The sequence below is a fragment of the Protobothrops mucrosquamatus genome, unplaced genomic scaffold (assembly GCF_001527695.2).
Source record: "Protobothrops mucrosquamatus isolate PMUCROS unplaced genomic scaffold, P.Mucros_1.0 scaffold1126, whole genome shotgun sequence".
Taxonomy (NCBI): domain Eukaryota; kingdom Metazoa; phylum Chordata; class Lepidosauria; order Squamata; family Viperidae; genus Protobothrops; species Protobothrops mucrosquamatus.
This window is the reverse complement of record NW_015387344.1, coordinates 67,332-86,929: the sequence shown is the minus strand read 5'-3', so window position 1 is coordinate 86,929 and position 19,598 is coordinate 67,332. Positions and strand designations below refer to the sequence as shown.

General features: G+C 39.2%; 1 protein-coding gene across 1 annotated transcript; it reads right to left on the bottom strand.

The window, feature by feature from the left end:
- Positions 1-2,627: 2,627 nt before the first annotated feature.
- LOC107291413 (cytochrome P450 2J5-like) lies at positions 2,628-18,683 on the bottom strand. The gene is made up of 9 exons (XM_015820407.2): positions 18,513-18,683; positions 15,751-15,913; positions 14,803-14,952; positions 14,461-14,621; positions 12,860-13,036; positions 9,104-9,245; positions 7,130-7,317; positions 6,463-6,604; positions 2,628-2,812 (listed from the first exon to the last, which is right to left on the bottom strand). Exons 1-9 carry the CDS (start codon positions 18,681-18,683, stop codon positions 2,628-2,630), a joined length of 1,479 nt encoding a protein of 492 aa, XP_015675893.2.
- Positions 18,684-19,598: the final 915 nt, after the last annotated feature.

The following is a 19,598-nucleotide window of genomic DNA, read 5'->3' as shown; positions in this document are numbered from 1 at the left end:
TTGATCAGAGAATTCCTCTGGGAAGCTGGTCATTGCTTCTTTCACAGTTTTGAATCCAGACAGCACTACTAGAAGGTGAGGTCCAGCCCACAAAGAGTATATTTCCATATTGATTTACATGCTGCCTAGTGAATCAAGGTTGAGAAATGTTACAATCAAATAAAACAGGGTACTTACAGCTAATATACCAAAGCCCAGAAGTTCCCAATGAGAGGTAGCCACAGGACCAGGAGGTAAATGTCTTTGGGTCCAAAGTTGTTTCAGAAAGAACAGAATCAGCAGAGCAAGCAGCAAAACAAACAAAAATGTCCACATCATTCATCACTGTGCTGTTAGTTCCTTATTTTTGAGACTTTCTGGTCGATCTGGAGGTGGATATATCCTTTTATCTGATGCTTTTTGCTTTTGTTCCTGTTTTGTATACTCCATTGATAGGAAACGAATAACAACATGTCTTTTAATGTTCATCTGTGTGATTAGTGCTGGTACTTTGTCAACAAGATATTATTCGCAGTGGCACAGTGGTGGCGGTGCGTTGGCTGACTGCCGGCTGCCAGCAGTTTGAGTCTTACCAGCTCAAGGTTGACTCAACATTCCATCCTTCTGAGGTCAGTAAAATGAGGATCCAGAGTGTTGGGGGCAATATGTTGACTCTGTAAACTACTTAGAGAAGGCTGCAAAGCACTGTGAAGCAGTATATAAGCCTATTGCTATCACCTTAATTTGGGTTAATGAAGTTACCTCTGACCAAGTGCCACACAAATAATGGAATAGATTTTTTTTATAAAAAAGATAGCGAGGGCTCTGTGTCCCAAATGTGCTTTTTCCAAAATAAACCCCAGGTGGCCTCCACAACTGTCAGAGAACTAACAAATAACCCACAGAGTGCTAACAACCAGATGACTGCAAAGAATATAAATCCTTCCATTCCCCACCAGTCAATTAGAACTGAAGAAGCTTCTTGGATGAGAAGTGAAATGTTTTCAAAGAAAAAAAGAAGTTCAGATGCCTTTTGGAAAAAAGCACCTTGTGACAATCATGACCTGATTGGTTGAGAATCTCCATAGAGCTTTAGTCATGCCTTTGGGATGAACAACCTTTGAATGGTGCAGAGGTGCGAATGGATTTCCAGAAAACTTGCAGACTGCAGGAACCATTTGAGGCCTAAACTCCAGATGCAGACAGCCCAGACTCATTCCCAAAAGTCTGTATCCTGTGTTCAACAGTGAAAGGACCCAGGGCAAAAAACATCCTGCAGAAAGCACAGCTCCACTTTTTTTAAAACAAACAAACAAACAAACAAACAAATTTTATTGGCTTTCAAATTTTACATTGAGTATTCGGAAACCAACGTGGTGACTGGGTAATCAATGGTTCAATAACAAGATCTTTAGTACCTATTTCAGGTTACATCATCAGAAATTCCTTCTCTATTTCCCTTAACATTTGTTATATCACATTTAGGCTAATAGATTTTTAATTATTACAAAGTTAATTAAAACCTTTATCAATATGTTTTTTGCTAATACATATCCATATCCTATTTTTCAGTTTTACCTAATTTTTAATTTTTGATTACAATATACCAATTTAACCTTTAATATCCGTAGTGTTTAAATTTTGGGTAATCCAAATTTCCTTTATTTCACTACATAAAAGTTATCATATCTAGAATATACATATTACTTGCTTAAATATATTCTTATCTTATTTCATAAACATTTTCTATTTCTTATCCTAATACTGGTAGAGTGTCCTTTATTGTCTCAAGTCTATCATCTACATTATTTGGGCTAAACAATAGTTCGAACCTAATTCCTAATCATTAATTTTCATTTCCCGTATAAGTGTAAATCCTAAGTATTAAGGCAGTTAGTCCCTTATTTTTTTATCATTTAACAAAAATATTTAAATACACTAATCATAATTCCCTTCATCTAAAAATCTCCTTTTAGCCCATTAGTTGAGACTTTAGGATCCTCTATCATAGATCAGAAAATCCCATTTAAAAAAAAATCTAACTGAGGCTTTCTTTTTGTGCCAGCCAGGCTTCCATACCAATATCTTTAAATCATCAGATAGCACAGCTCCACTTCTCAACAAAACAGTAAGGTGGATTAATTTTACAATTGAGGTTTTGAAAGAGAGAGTGGAACACAAACTCCAAGAGCTGAAATTGCTTCTTCCAACAGAAGTATTGGAGGAGATCACAAAATTTACGAAGAAGGCACAAGTAGCATAACACAATAAGACTTCAATGGATGTTTTCAGTTATTTTATTTCTGTGTCTTTCCTAATTACTTTCACACTTTTGTCTCTTCAGACAAAAGAGGTATTATAGTCTCCAGTTTAATTATTTTCACGGAGGGTGACACTTCCAGATGAATATTACTAACGTCATCAATGACTCTTCTTTTGATTTCTTATTTTTGCTCTCAATCACTCATGCCCTTATGACCTCTTATCGGTGTCATGGTTCTGACAGATGAAACTCTTCAAAAGAACTTCAAGACTTTGTTTACCTTAAAGGATCTTTTATTTGAGTAGCATAACATCAGGTATGTAAGAAACATTTATACTGAAAAGCTACTCTATATTTACTTTTACCTTTTTTATGTTGTTTAAGTTTAATCCTGTGTGGGAATAGCACATAGTTTATAAGGATGTGGATGCAATGTCACTTTTACAACAGGGACTTCATTGAGTTCTTTCACTCCTGCAGGCAACCGGAAGCTGAAGGCCCTCAACAGGTTGGTCAGAAAGATGAAGATCTCAATTCTTGCCAGATGCTCTCCCACACAGGAACGTTGACCTGTAGATAAGACAAGGCATGCATGAAGTGGATAATAATGATTGTCCTTTAGGCAGTTCCAAGAAGGGTCCACACCCATTTGCACTACTTGGGTGACCTTGATGACACAGATAAACCTCCAGGTGGCCTCAATGACTCTCTAAAAGAATGCAAATGACCAGTTGTCTGCAAGGAGTATAAATCCTTCCATTCCCCACCTTCCTGTCAGAGCTGAAGGAACTTGGATGAGAAGTGAAACATCTTCAAAGAAAAAAACAGTCCAGTTGCCTCAAGAAAAAGCACCTTTGGAATAAAGCTATTTTCTCTCTTTTACTTTTGTTTGTTGACACCCATCAGAGAGATGCCTTTAATTCAGATTGTACTAAATGGTACACCATTTCAAAGGAAAAGTTATACACCCATGAAAAAATGATCTGACATGTTTTCCAGAGATGGGCCTACAAGAGGGAAGTCACTTTTTCACCTCTCTGTCGACTACTTTCAATCAATCAGTCAATGAATCAATGTCAATCAATCAGAATAAAGCTGGAAGGACTTTGGAGGTCTTGTAGTCCAACCCCCTCCTCCAGTAGGAGACCCTATACAATTTCAAACAAATGACTGTCCAGTCTCTTCTGAAAAACCTCCAGTGATGAAGCACCCACAACTTCTGAAGGCAAACTGTTCCACTGGTGAATTGTTATTCCACATTGTATACTAATACGTTATTCCACATTGCATCATATTACAGCTGGAGGAGATGGAGGTGGATTTGACATAATCTATAGGAATTCTCTTTCAGTGATCACACACATATTCTTGTTAGGTTTTTTTTTTCTGCATCTGGCTGCCTGGACAAATGTGGGATTAACAGTCTGCAAAATAACCTTTCTTCCTGTCCTCTTCAGAGTAATTGCTATTGTGGCATTGGACTGCATTTTAAATCCTCAGGGATTTAAATATTCATTCTCAGATTATCACTTTCGGAATGGTGCATCATGTCAAGTTTGCAGTGACTGCCATGGATCTGGCCCAAATTCTATTGAGCCCAAGATGCTGACTTTCGTATTTTGTTTCTGTCTGAGGAACCTGCTCTGCAAAAGACTTATTGCCATGGATAGCTGTGTGGGATGGAAATCAGCTTCTGCAGAAATTGGAGATGACCTTCTTCAGGCCACTGTCAACGCTGCTAATACTGTATATTCTTGCTTTGACAATATGCAGAACTGTCTGGTATTTTTATAGTTAAATCAGGCAACAGTGAAAGGGGAGGAGAATAAGGAAAGCCCCGGAAAAAGAAACCAGAAGTAAATCACATCTTCCAAGTTAATTGGAAGATGTGAACCATGACCCCAAAATAGGGGAGGGAAAAATGCCTGGAATGTATGGGCAACGGAAAAGAATCTCAGATCTAAGCATGATGTCATGTGTCTGATTAACGAAACACTTAAAAGGACTTTCAGGCATATTTTTTTCCTAAAAGCATTTATTAAGGTTACAGAGATGTCAGTACGGCATGGTAGAAATGCTTAGATCTGAGATGCTTTTCCGTTGCCCATACATTCCAGGCATTTTTCCCTCCCCTATTTTGGGGTCATGGTTCACATCTTCCAATTAACTTGGAAGATGTGATTTACTTCCGGTTTCTTTTTCCCGGGCTTTCCTTATTCTCCTCCCCTTTCACTGTTGCCTGATTTAACTATAAAAATACCAGACAGTTCTGCATATTGTCAAAGCAAGAATATACAGTATTTGCAGCGTTGACAGCCATATTCTGTAAGGATGATGGACCACCAAAATAGTCCGGTCCAGGTACCAGATAGGTCTGGATGGAGCACCAAGGAAATCTTATGCCTTGTCTATTGTACAATCCTGGATGATTTGTGAAATATGGACATGGCCTGGGTGGTTACATCATCACTTAAGAACCAGCTTTGCATAACTCTTATTACCATAGACAGATGAGAGTTCTGCAGGGATGGCAATCAACTTTTGCAGACACTGGAGATGACTTTCAGATTATATTCTACATGGACAAAGAGCCATGAAAATAGTTTGGTTAAGATACTAGATAAGTCTGACTGGAGTCAACCATGGGAATCTTATGCCTCATCTATTGTGGAGTCCTGGCTGATTTGTGAAATATGGAGATGGCCTGGGTAGTTACGTCATCACTCATGAGTCCTTCTTTTTACTAGCAGAGTTTAATCACAGTTTGATTTATCATTACATGTCATTCTCAAATATCACAGGTGACCATCAATGGTCTCACAGCCACAAATCCATTTGAATGAAACTGGCCATTTCAACTGGGACTTCATCCATCTATCTATGCTATTGAATCTGGTTTGGTTTGCTTGGCAAATAAGTTATGCCAGAAACTGGATGTGGGGAGAGATAATTTTCCTGCCTTCCTCAGTTACTTTCAATTCATTGACCATGTATCCTTCAGGACCATCAATTGGAGTTGGGCTCTGCGGGCATATTGGTTCCAGTCCTTCATGTTGGACTATACCCACAAGGTGATTTTTGGATATTCCTATTTAATGTGGTCATTGATGTGGATGAGCAGAGTCTGGGAATAGAGTGACATCAGTATGTGATAACTGCCATGTCTAGTGATCCCTACTAGCCAACTTCAAGGAAATAATCAGTTTCTTTGAATGTGTCTTCAACCTGATAAATGATTGGCTGAAGAAAAACACGCTAAAGTTAAATTCAGACAGTAGCTTTTAGACACAGTGCTTTGAATCTATTGGTGTGGTTAGACTTTGGTTAAACTGCTTTTTCAAAAAGAAATAATGCCAGATTGAGGAGACCATCTATCTTCTGCTGAGGAATGCCTGACAAGATCCTGGTACCAAATTGCTTAGTAAGGTTTTTAGGAAGAGGAATATTATTAATAAGATAAACATCTTAGTCTATCTTGTAACTTTTAACTGTAACCTTTAGCTGAACCGAGCTACTGTAATGCCTGAAGAAGTATGCAAGATGTTGATTTTACTGATTGGCGTATAAGAAGGGTTCATGGAAATGTATGCTTTTCAAAATTGTATAAAAGGGGGTCCATTCCGACCAGAGGTGTTCCCATTTGGAACTTGCTTCTGGATAAAACTTTTATTGACAAATAAAAATCTTTTCCTGTCCACTTTTCTGGGGTGGTTCATAAGGCCTGCACACCAGGTAAAAGGGCCTGAGCTATCTGGGACAACAATAGCTTTTCATATCTATCATAACTGAATATGTCTCTTTGCTATCTGCACCATCAATGGAGAAGGATTCATTGGTACACAAAAAATGGAAGCACTGTGGTAGGGGGAATGCTACAGTATTAAAAAGGCAGGGCTTAATGCATCTGGAACTATAGTCCAATTTTATTGGTAAGAAGCTACAACCAAATGGTTGGATTTAGCTAACAATTCTGTCCTAGAGAAAATTGTGCAATTTGTATATGTCTTACAAAGATCTACTGATTACAATCTAAATTTAACTAGTATTTATTTGTACTTCAACATTTGCAGCCTAAGGGGAAGTTCACACTCTCATAGTTTTGAAACTAGAAGGAATTCAGATTCCTTGGTTTTCTATTCAGATCATGATTTGAGACCAACTGAATGATGGGGGTGATGGGAATGTATACGTGATAAACTGCTTTGGGCTCATGGATGTACCTATTCCGAATGGCAGAAATTCTTCTCGTTCAATGAATTTCCCATCCTTATCCAAAAAGTGATTTGGGTTGAATTCTTTAGGTGTTTCCCATTGTTCAGGATCAAGAAGAACAGAATGCAAGTTTGGGGCAATAATAGTCCCCTGTTAAAAAAAAGAGATGATTAAACAGAGCATTTTTTATAAGAGAAATGGGCAAAAAAACCCAATATTGATGAAACACTTGGTTTAGCTTGCCACTGTGGACCCATATTTGTTCATTCCCAAAGCACATTCTGAGAACAGTAGCTGCTCAATTATTTAGCTTCCTTTCTCCCCTCCCTCCCATTAAAACAGAGAACTGGGTGTATATTTCTTTATTATACCAGATTGCCCCCAAAATGGACAAAGGAACAGTATACATGACTATAATTTTGAACTTAAATCCAGCCTACAATCTCTCTTATTATCTTCCTAGAATAAATAAATGTTTATGATTCTAGCTTTAAAATCTGAGGTGTTTGGTTTTAAGCCCCATAATTTATCCTCAAAAAAGTTTGTTATTCTTGCTTATTCAATTTTGCATGACTACATTGGGAGTTCCTGAACAGAGAGCTTTTGTCCAAGTGCCATATTTTGCTTTTCATTCCATGTTGAGCTACTGGAATGCAGCCTGACCATATTTCTCACCTTTGGAATGCAATAACCCTTCATATTCACTTCCTTTGTACTTTGCGTGGGAGCCCCAGCTAGGAAGATATACTTTACACGCTGCATTTCATGAATCGCAGCATTGGTGTAGGGCAGCTTCTTCCGATCCTGATAGGAAATTGACCTTGAAAAGCCAAACACATCTTCAATCTCCTTCTGGACTTTCCCTAGGGGAAAAAAAAATAGAAGCTACATTTTCAATATTGGGTTTCCTTTGTTTGTTTCTGAATGTCATTCTTTAGTGGTGGAAACCAAGAATACACTAAGACAGAAGTATGTCCACCCCAAAGATAAAACACCCAGACCCAACTGAGCAATGTGATATATGCATTTACAATGCAATGAGACATGTGCAGATCTGTACAAAGGTGAAACTAAACAACTACTCCACAAGGGCATGGCACAAACTCAAGCTCAAACCAACCAGGACAAGTTTCAGCAGTCCATGTGCATTTGAAAGACAAAGATCACTCTTTTGAAGACAGCAAAGTCTACATTTTGGATAGAGAAGTTATTAAGTTTGAAAGAGGGCTAAAAGAGGCCATTTATGATAACATTGAGCAGCCCTCTCTCAACCAATGGAGGGGGACGGTTAAGACATCACCCATCTCCAGTCCACAACATAGATCATGCAGAAGTTCCAAGAAGATTCCACAACCAATTGCATCCTGATTCAGGTAACCCTGAGGGCAAAGATTAAACCCCCAAGGGACCTCAGGAGCTCTCAGGGAGAGTGCTAATGACCAGAAGACTGCAAAGAAATACAATACTTCCATTCCTCTCCCCATCCTCCAGTCAAAACCTGACCTTCCATCCCCCCACTATCCAGTCTCAACTGTCAATACCTATCCTTCCATCTCCTTCCCTTTCCCCCATCAAGGGAAAAAAAACAATCCAGCTGTCTTTTGAAAAAGCATCTTTGAATTATCTGTTAGGTGTGTGGCCAATTCCTCCTCATGTTCCTCTAAATCAGGGGTAGTCAACCTTGGCTCTTTTATGACTCGTGGACTTCAACTCCCAGAATTCCTGAGCCAGCTAAGTCCACGAGTCATAAAAGAGCCAAGGTTGACTACTGCTCTAAATAGTCATCTGAGCTTTCCTTCCCTAAGGAGGGTCCTGGTAACCTTAAACAGAGTCACTGGTCAGCACTCATGTATAAGGTAGGATTTAATGGCAACTCTGACCCATGTTGGGTCTTGGCCATTTTTGACACCATCAACTCCTCTATAAATTACAGGAGTGTCAGGAATGGTAGAGCAGGAAGACAGTGCATGGGCACAATCCTGTACATGGTTCTGGTTGCTTTCTGATTCCAGGCTGTAACCAGAACATTCAGAAGACCGTGCAGCAGAGTCCCTGAGACATCCACCAATTCCCTCTACAACCTGAGTGAGTCCATCAATCACCGAGGGTAGATCATTTGAGTAGATTTGGCTTCCCTGCAAAGGGGTGGTGGTGTACTGCATTGGAAAATCTCAGACACCACGGTATAGTCTGACCACGACCGCGGGGGAGGGGGATAATGATAAAATTTCCCCCTGTTCAGACAAGAAAATCATATCTGGTGCATGTCCACTGTCCTGGATTGGCCAGGTTGCTAACCCTAACCCTGCAGATACAGAGCTATCTAAGTGGGTAAATGGAAGGAAGAATGCTCCTATGGCATTTTAGTCATAGCTCTCAGTGCCCTTGGGACTCTTCACTTTCCACAACCACACACACTGGTGTCTCCCATTGGCCAGGATTCAAAGAAGGCCTTTGTATATACATTCTTTGCTTTCCTTTAATACTGCTAAATGTCATGCTTTTGCTTATAGGATCAACAATCTTCATAGGAAAATTATTATGAATAATAGATTGAGTTCATCATTCAATAGCCCTTAGTATTTCAAAGTTCTCTGTGTTTCAGAACCTGAGAGTGACCATCATTGCCACTATCCATGTCTGTCTCACCTTGGATGTCAGGATGATTGGTCAAGAGGAGCAGTGCCCACATCAGAGTAGCCACGGTTGTCTCTGTTCCAGCGGCAAAAAAATCCAAAATACATTGGGCCAGGTTCTCTTCATTGTAGGTAGAGTTGGGGTCATTTCTGCTCTGATGTTCAAAATGAAAAATGAAAATTACAATTATTTCTATGCAGATTTTTTGTGGATATTTTCCATGAGAATAAAATATATGCTTGGCAGTTATATAGAAAAATCAGTGCAGGAGAGTAAAAAATTAAAGTGATAGATTTAAAATGTATAAGTCCCTATCTTAAAGTAGTCCAGATCAAAGAGAGGTTCAGCCTTGGAAGAACTTGAATGCATTTTATTTTATTTTATTTTATTTTATGTTTGGTTGATTGGTTGGTTACTTCAGTAAATGTTTGACAGCATGACTAAAGTAGTCAACCAGAAAAATGCCGTGGACATAATTTACTTGGACTTCAGTAAGGCCAAAATAGACCATGACCTACTACTTGATACAATAGAAAAAAGTGGGTTAGATAGCATTACTAGCAGATGGATTCATAACTGGCTGACTAACCACACTCAACATGTAGTCCTTAATAGAATTGCATCTATATGGCTATCTTCAATATTTTCATGAGTGATTTAGATGAGGGAATAGAAGGGGAAGTCATCAGATTTTCAGATAGTACCAAGCTGGCAGGAATAACCAACAGTCCGGAAGGTAGGCTCAAGATACAGAAGGATCTTAACAGACTTGACCACTGGGTCCTATGTAACAAAATGAAATTCAGTGGTGAGAAAACTATGGTTCTATATTTAGGCAAGAAAAGCCAAATACACAGGTATAGAATGGATGGAACCTGATTCAATAGTTGTAACTATGAGAGGGATCTTGGAGTCCTAGCTGGCTGACCGGCTGTACTCAGCATGTGGTCCTCAATGGAACCGCATCTACATGGAGGGAAGTGTGTAGTGGGGTGCCCCAGGGCTGAGTTCTGGGCCCAGTGCTCTTCAACATCTTCATCAATGATTTTGACAAGGGGATAGATGGGGAAATCATCAAATTTGCAGACGACACCAAGCTGGCATGAATAGCCAACGCTCCAGAATATAGGCTTAAGATACAGGAGGATCTGGACAGACTTGAACACTGGGCGCTATCTAACAAAATGAAATTCAATGGTGAAAAAAGTAAGGTTCTACATTTAGGCAAGAAAAACCAAATGTACAGGTATAGTATAGGGGATACCTTGCTCAATAGCAGTAACTGTGAGAAGGATGTTGGACTCCTAGTGGACAATCACTTAAATATGAGCCAGCAGTGTGCTGCAGCCACCAAAAAAGTTAAAACAGTCCTAGGTTGCTTTAACAGAGGGATAGAATCAAGAACGTGAAGTGCTAATACCACTTTATGATGCCTTGTTAAACCACACTTGGAATATTCCATCCAGTATTGGTCATCATGATATTAAAAAAAAAATGTTGAGACTCTAGAAAGAGTACAGAGAAGAGCAACAAAGATGATTAGGAGAGTGGAGGCTAAAGAATATGAAGAACCGTTACAAGAATTGGATATGTTTAATTAAACAATAAGATTAGGGTGATAGCAGGGTTCCAATATCTAAAGGGCTGCCACAAAGAAGAGGAAGCCAACCTATTCTACAAAGCACCTGAAGGCAGAAGCAATGGATGGAAGCTAATCAAGGAGAGAACCAACTAGAGATAGGAATAAATTTCCTGACAATTAGAACAATCAATCATCAGAATGGTTTGACTTCAGAAGTTGTGGGTGCTTTGTTGCTGGAGGTTTTTAAGAAGAAAATGGATAACCACTTGTCTGAAATGTTATAGGATTTCCTGCTTGAGCAGGGGGTTGGACTAGAAGGACCTCCAAAGTCCCTTCCAACCTTATTATTCTGTTGTTCTGTTTGCCTGTGGAACAGTGACTAATGTGTATCTACTAGAGCAGGGGTGTCAAACTGCCAGCCCGCGGGCCGGTTTCATCATACCGGAGCTGCGCCCACCCCATTGCCGGCAATGGCGAAAAAGCTCCGATACGTTGTGCGACGTCACATGACGTCGCAAGTTTGACATATCTGTACTAGAGTGAATCACAAAAGTTCACAAACAGGTTTATCTGAATCCATTCTGTTTTAAAGTTATATCCAAAAGCTATGTCCAGGACAACTCTAACAACAAGCTTTTGTAGCTATTATGCCACACTATGACAATTTATGGAATATATAGAATACTAGATTTTTCTGAAGCATCATTCAACTTTCACCAAACCATTGTAACTTCATGAAGAATTGTGGGACAACTGACACAACACAGACCATCTGCCTATTGATGGAAAAGCAGCTTGAGAAACAAACCACCATAAATATGGCTGTCACTGAGTTATTGGACACTGTAACTGGAAACCTACAATTACAAGGCCCATGGATGCTATTATATAGTGATGCTACCTTAATACAGAGTGAAACGTGAAGATCCTTTGAACCATTCATTCAAAGGTGGAAATCTGCTTTAATGGTTTAGGAATGGGGGGGTCAGTATTAATTAGTCTGTATATCATTGGAGAAGAGGGCATTTTTTTTTCTTGTTTCAAAAACCTTTATATTTTTACTTACAGTTAAGGCTGTGAAAGTATCTGTCCTTTTAAAATTATTTCAGGATAAGTATTCATTTCAGTATGAATCAATAAAAAATCCCTACCTCGTTAATTCTTTTCCTTCTTAATGGTACTTTAGAAAAAAGGGGAAAGGAGCTTCTGGTGAAAAGATGGCCAATGCACAACACCCCCTGGGAGAGATCCCTGGAGCTCCCTGAAAGGTTTTTCTCTGGACTGTTGCTTTTTCAACTGACCAAGAGAAGGAACCAGCATTCCTTTAGTTCAGGGGTGTCAAACTGCCGGCCCGCAAGCCGGATGCATCATACCAAAAACCGTGCCCACCCCATTGTCGGCAATGGCAAAAAAAGTCACGATACGTCACGACACGTCACGTGATGTTGCAAGTTTGACACCCCTGCTTTAGTTTATATGACTCTCCTGGGTTCCGGAGAGTCCAAGAATCATCCCACAAGATCCTCCATGCAGCCCCGGTCTGCAAGTAACTTCAGGAGCTGTGCTTCAACAGCTGGGGAGCGGCACTGCAACCACTTTGTTGTTGAAAAAGCAGTTATTTTGGAATTTATTTTTCCTCCCACAGACTCCCATGTCTAACAAGTCTAATATTGCAGAGGCACAATATAACTCTTACTTGGAAGCAACCAGAATTTAGCATGCGCTAAATTCAGAATGGGAGCTGAATGAAAAAGAAAAAAAAATCCAAAGAAGACAGTTCCAGTAGCTCGTCTTGTTTATTTATATTGAGTCCCTTGGACTGCAAGGCGTTCAAACTGGTCAGTCCTAGAAAAGATCAATGCCAACTTCTCTTTAGAAGGCCAGATTCTGAAGTTGAAACTCAAGTACTTTGGCCACCTAATGAGAAGGAAGGACTCACTGGAGAAGAGCCTCATGCTGGGAAAGATGGAGGGCACTAGAAGAAGAGGACGACAGAGAATGAGGTGGCTGGATGGGGTCACTGAAGCAGTAGGCGTGAGCTGAAATGGACTCCAAAAGATGGTAGAGGACAGGAAGGCCTGGAGGAACGTTGTCCATGGGGTCGTGATGGGTCGGACACGACTTCGCAACTAACAACAACAAATAATAATTTGTTGCTCAAGTATTGAACCACAATAAACCCATACCTTCTCCATCTGAAGAAGATAGTGATCAATGAAATCCTGTGGCTCATGCAGAGAGTAAGATTCCTTGTGTTTCTCTATTTCCTGTTTTGCAAAGAAAAGCATAAGGTCCCTAGACACCTGGGCCTCCTTGTGAGGGCCTGGAAGGTACTTCATTATTTGTGGAAACAAACCATACATCTAATAAAAAAAGGAAGAAGAAAAGTTATTTATTTCCCACCACAATTAAAAAGATTCTCAAGCAGCTCACAGTAATAGACAACATTTAATAACCAAAGAAAAACATTACAAACCCATTAAAACATGGCAAACCATACATACATGGTGTTAGACCTCAAGGGCCCTCCAGAAAAGCTATTTACAAATTCTTGACAGGTAATGTCGGAGGCAAATAGATTATTATAAAGCTATTATAAAATTCTCTTATTCTCTCATTGTCCCTGGGAGTCTTTGTAAATATGATTACTTATGGCTAACTGAGCTATGATGTAATTAATTAGGCCAGCTGGATTTATATGCCAGCTAAATAATGCATTAACTACCATTGTTGAATTTTCATCATCTGCTAGCTTGTGATATAGTATGCTGAGTTAGCATCTCAGAATCCAAAATGGATCCCAATTCAGAGAGATTCAGAGGCTCCCAATCCTGGTAGTGTTTTACAAAATACATTTCAACCAAAATCACCTATTAGCAGTGCTTTTTTTCAAAAAAAAAAAAAAAAAAAAGGTGCCGGAACTCACACACATCATACAACCTGCCTTGCCTACCCTACAAGGTTCCATCCAAAAAAGGTGCCGGAACTCCGTTCTGGGCGTTCTATGAGAAAAAAAGCCCTGCCTATTAGATAAACTAGAATCAGAATTATGAACATGTGATGTGCTTAACAACCACTGTGACTCGCAACAATAATTGTAAAAATAGCTGTCAAATCAAGTCCAATCACATGGTGACTCATATGACACATTATGGCAGCAACAATTTACAAACAAAATTGGGACTCAATTATGGTTGCAAGGTATATAATCCTAGAGTATATATAAATAAGTCTGGTATCAAGATCAAGATATATCATTCTTCCTCATTATTCAGACCCCACTAGGGTATTATATATAGTTCTCTACACTGTGCTTTAAGAACAACATTTCTAAATTAGGGTGTATTTGGGTAGAACAGCTGAGACGACAAGAGTCTTGGAAGGAAAAACTTAAAAGGAACAATTGGAAGCAGTAAAAGCAGTGGTGGGATTCAACCAGTTTGCACCAGTTCGGCAGAACCGGTAGCTAATTTTTTGTTGCCCAGGCCCAGAATGGACTTCCGGAAGCGGCATCCACACAGAGAACCGGTTATTCACATATTTGAATCCCACCACTGAGTACAAGAGACTGTCCCAGGGAGCTGTTAACATATGGCATGGTTGGCCAGCTGCTGGTGATACTAAAATGATGGATTCCTTCATAGGTAGAACCCACTTTGGTTTAGTGGTCTATGCACAAGTCTTGAAACTGAGCAACTCTGAGTACTAGTCCCAACTCAAGCACTAAATCAGATGGAAACAAAATTGGTTTGGGACCTTTGTCTTTTTAATAGAAAATATGACTCACAAAATGGAAAAAGTTACCAGTGAAATTCACAAGAATTTCAAGGGCTTGAGTTAGCTTCTGGTAGTTTTCATCTTCAGGAGCAAATTGACATCCAAAACTCAAAGCGCATATGATATTGCAAACTGCATTTAGTACCGGAAGTGATGGGTCAAATGGCTGTCCTGCAAATGAAGGTATTTTATAATGAATATTTAAGGAACAGGGCTTGTAAGGGGATGAAGGAAGAGAATTGGGAACTCTGCCAATTATTTAAAAAAAAAATTAAAAAAATCAAATCAAATGCATCTGTTTTTTAAAAAAATTTGCAGACAGAGATTTGAGTCATTACCGCAAATTGCATACCTTTTGTTTGTCTAAAGATCTCCACCAATGTCTGAGCTGCGTCTTCTATCTGATGCTCAATGCTTTTTTTCCCCAGGCCCAGCTTCCTCAGAGAAGTGATGCCGATGTGTCTCTGCTGTTTCCAGGTGTAGCCATTGGAAAGAATAATTCCTGAGGGCATCAGCAGACAATGATAAGTTATACCTGATAACATTCACATTAAAAAAAACCAGGTGTAGTTGTATTCTCTGAATTTCAGGTGGGAATATGAAACCCTTCTGACATGTTGTCCTTTCGTAAAATTATGGCCATGTTATTTTTTTTCTTTAAAAAATATTTAATCATTTTGGAAGTCACATAGACACTGGGAGACATATGTGGTGTGGTGACTAAACTAAACTACCCCACCTAAACCTAATTCTTGTACATGGAAATAGTGAAAGTGTATGATTATGCATAGTTAGGTAGTTATTCTGAAATTAATGTCTTTGGATGGAAGGGTCATATAGAGAGGAATGGATGACAATGAAAATTTGAAGGAAGAAACAAAATATGAACAAAAAAAAGGAATGGATTGAAGAGGAAAGGGAAGATGTGGAAATTTTTAGTTGAATTATAAGAGCCTCAGGAAAAAAAAGAGGTAGAATTTTAATGAAAAAGAAATAATGTCAAAATCAACTTATGAATGTAATAGACCAAATAGAAATCTATGGATATGCACAATAATTTGGGGTAGAGTGGAGAAAACACTCTCTCTCATATATATCTCAAAGGTGTGAGATTATAGATATAGATATAGATATAGATATGGAGATGGAGATGGAGATAGATTGATAGATATAGATTGATAGATATAGATTGATAGATATAGATTGATATAGATTGATAGATATATAGATATGCATAATATTACCACAAATTATTATACTGATGATTATTAAGATACCATTTCTTACTATTTGCACCTACCCCTTCCATTCTGTAAAGTACTCAACAAACCATCATATGGTCGATCAGAGAATTCCTCTGGGAAGCTGGTCATTGCTTCTTTCACAGTTTTGAATCCAGACAATACTACTACAAGGTGAGGTCCAGCCCACATGGAGTATATATTTCCATATCGTTTTGCATGCTGCCAAGTGAATCAATGTTGAGAAATGTTACAATCAAATAAAATAGATAATATACCACCTACAATCTTTCCTCAGTCCTCAATTCTAAGACCTTTCACCATATTCTCTACTCTTTAGATTTTTCTCTCTTTAAGATTCGTGCTAAGAACTTCTCCATCCACTTTCTTTTATTTTCCTGGGACATTTCCTTCTCTATATTTCTGCCTAAAATCCACCATCTCCAATCTTATTTTGATATGTAGGTTCTGAGGGTTTTGCTTGATAAAACATACAGGAAACCAGAAGTTTAAATTTAAAAATAAATAAAATAAAAAAAGTTGCCTTCAAGAGTTACGTGTTTATTCAGCTGAGTAAAGACGGGCTTCTCTAAACAGAGAGAAAAGCCCCAGATATCGAAAAAGCCTTATTTTTATACCTACTTTGATTACATAAGCAATTCACCCAGCAAAGCTGACACACATAAGATAGAGACTTTGCCCTTTAAGGCTGGCACACTGTAGATGAGAAGGAAGAAAGCAGAAGTAGCTAATATGTTCCCTTTTGGGTGGTTTGGGTGTTTCCCCAAGGCACCACATGTTCCCAGGTGGGTTAGAACAGAGGTCCCCAACCTTGGCAACTTTAAGACCTGTGGACTTCAACTCCCAGAATTCCTCAGCCAGCCAAGCTGGCTGAGGAATTCTGGGAGTTGAAGTCCACAAGTCTTAAAGTCGCCAAGGTTGGAGACCCCTGAGTTAGAATATTGGGTGTTTCCTTTGCTGTCCTTTCATGACCTTGCAATCATGGGTCTGCAAGTGGCCAGAGAGAGCAGGGCCATCTGCACATATTCACTGTCCCCTAAGTCCGGGTCAACAGTTTTCTCCATTCCCCCTTGCCCTGGATGAGAGAGGGCCTTCTTACTGCCCACTCCTCCTGTGACTGACAGGTATGTTAGTCAATGGTTGTCTGAAGCAGCTTGTTCATGAGTCACATCTTTTGAGCACTACAATTTGGATGGTTTGAAGAGGCTTTCTCAACCTCTCTAACCTTCTTCCTTTATAAGCCATCAACTCTTCAATTCTCCAACTGATTGCTATGTTGACAGGACGGTCTACAGACTTTGATCTGCCTGGCAGGGTTGCTCTTTATCTGATGGGTGGCAACCTGAATTAAGATTGGCCACAGGAGCAATAAAATCTCCATACAAACTATTGGGTAAGGTGTTACAATCTGCTTGGTATGTGGCCACATTCCATGCAATACATGGCTCATGAAAATACTGTGGAGGGAAGCCTTGTTAGTCAAAAGTAATCCCAAATCAAAAAGAATCTGGCAACAGCCTTATCTGGCAAGAGCCTTATGACACTGCAGAAGACAAATGTCATCTTCAACAGAGGGGAAGTGCACCCTGGTGAACCTGCATTGTTCTCAGTGCTACAATTTGCTCAGTAGGCAGGGCCATTTTCTCTGGCTTCAGTAAAAGATAGAAAATATGGAGACAGGGCTGCAAGTATAACAGGTTTTAAGACTGGACTGGACTGGACTGGACTAGAACTGAAGCTGGAAGAGAACTTGGAGGTCTCCTAGTCCAACCCCCTTCTCATACAGTTTGAGACAAGTGGCTGTCCAGTCTCTTCTTAAAAACCTTCACTGATGGAGCACCCACAACTTCTGAAGGCAAAGCTGTTCCACCGGTTAATTGTCCTCACTGTTAAGAGGTTTGTCCTTAATTCCAGGTTGCTTCTCTCTTTGGTCAGTTTCCAACCATTGTTTCTTGTCCTGCCCTCTGGTGCTTTGGAAAATAAGTTATCCCCCTCCTCTTTGTGGTAGCCCCTCAAATACTGGAATATTGCTATCATGTCTCCCCTAGCCCTTCTTTTCTCTAGACTAGCCATACCCAAATTCTGCAACTGTTCTTCATATGTTTTAGTCTCCAGGCCTTCTAATCATCTTAGTTGCTCTTCTCTGCACTTTTCCCAAAGTCTCAAATTGATTTATTCCTGTTTTTAACATTGTTTTTATCTATGACTCATGTATATGGCTGTATGGGTTTTATTTGTAAGCCACCCAGAATCACTTAGATGAAATGGGTGATATATGAATTTGATAAATAAATAACATCACATCTTACTCTTTATAACTCAGATCCAGAAACTTTTTTTCATCATTCTAGAATTTCAGAATCAGTAGAGGTCATTTAGGCTAGCAAGTTCAACCTATTGTCCACTGCAGGAATACAAAATAAAGCATCTTCAACAGAGGAATGTCTAACCTCATTTGAGCAGAGTGAAGGGGAAATTACCCTCTCTCTGGTAAATTGGTTCCATTATCCAATTTTACCATTTATTAGCAAGATTAAACTAGAATCTGTCTTCTAATAATTCAACCTCATTATTTCACTTGCTGCTCTGTGAAAACAGTGGTGAGCAGGTCTTAGTTTGAATATTCCGGCATGATGTGGAAAATGATTAATCAGGTCTCATCACCCTTGTTTGATTTAATTAAATTTCTCATCATGCAAGAATATTTTACTAGATTAATTGATTTGCCTGTAATAATGGTAAAAGAAAACAATTGAGAATTATTTTGAATATTACAGGCTGATTATTTAGAATGAAATACCTTAAGGAAATAATCTTCACGAAGCCAAAACCAGTCAGCCCACAAGGTCCCAATGAGAGGTAGAGCCAAAGGACCGGGAGGCAAATGTCTTCGGGACCAGAGTTGTTTTAGGAAGAGGAGAATCAGCAGAGCAAGCAGCAAAACAAACAACAATATCCATATCACAATCATTTTCCTGCTGGTTCTTTATCTTTGAGACTTTCTGGTAAGCCTGGAGGTGGATGTATCCTTTTATCAGATGTGTTTTGCTTTTCTTCCTATTTTACCTATTCCATTGATGAGAAACAAATAACAACAAGTCATTTAATGTTCATCTGTCGGATTGGTGCTGGTACTTTGTCAACAAGATATCACATTTATGTGGGTCAATGATGTTATCTCTCACCATATGATATGCAAATAACAGAGGAGGACTTTAAAAAAAAATCAAGAGCTGTGTACCCTAAAGATGCTTTTTTCCAAAAGGCAACTAGAATTTCAACATGTAAAAAACAAGAAAAAAGTGAAAGAAATGATTGGTCCATTAGTGGGGGAAAGTGGCAAGAAGGTGACAAGCAACAGGGAGAAAGCAGAACTATTTAACTTGTTTTTTGCATCTGTCTTTACACAAAGGGAAAAAACAGTCCAACCTATCAAAAACAGTGCCATAAAGAACAGAATAGAAACACAAGTTAAGATAGGCAAGAAAATGGTAAGTGAGCACCTGTCTAATGTAGACGAGTTCAAATCACCAGGACCAGATGGATTACACCCCAAGGTTCTCAAGAAACTGGCAGATGTGATCTCAGAACCACTGAACTATATTGTCAACGCTGTTAATATAGGATATTATTTCTTTGACAAGATATACAGAACTGTCTGGTATTTTTAGAGTTAATTCAGATGACAGAGTGAGGGAGGAGATTCATAAGGAAAGCCTGGGAAAAGGAACGGAAGTGAATCTTTGCCCTCTGGGCTAATTGGAAGATGTGACTTATGACTGCAAAATAAGGGAGGGGTTTAGAAAGAAAAGTTAGACGCAAGCAAGCGAAATTCAGATTCTGGCATATATCCATGATGTGCCGTCGATTTGTTACACTGTTAATA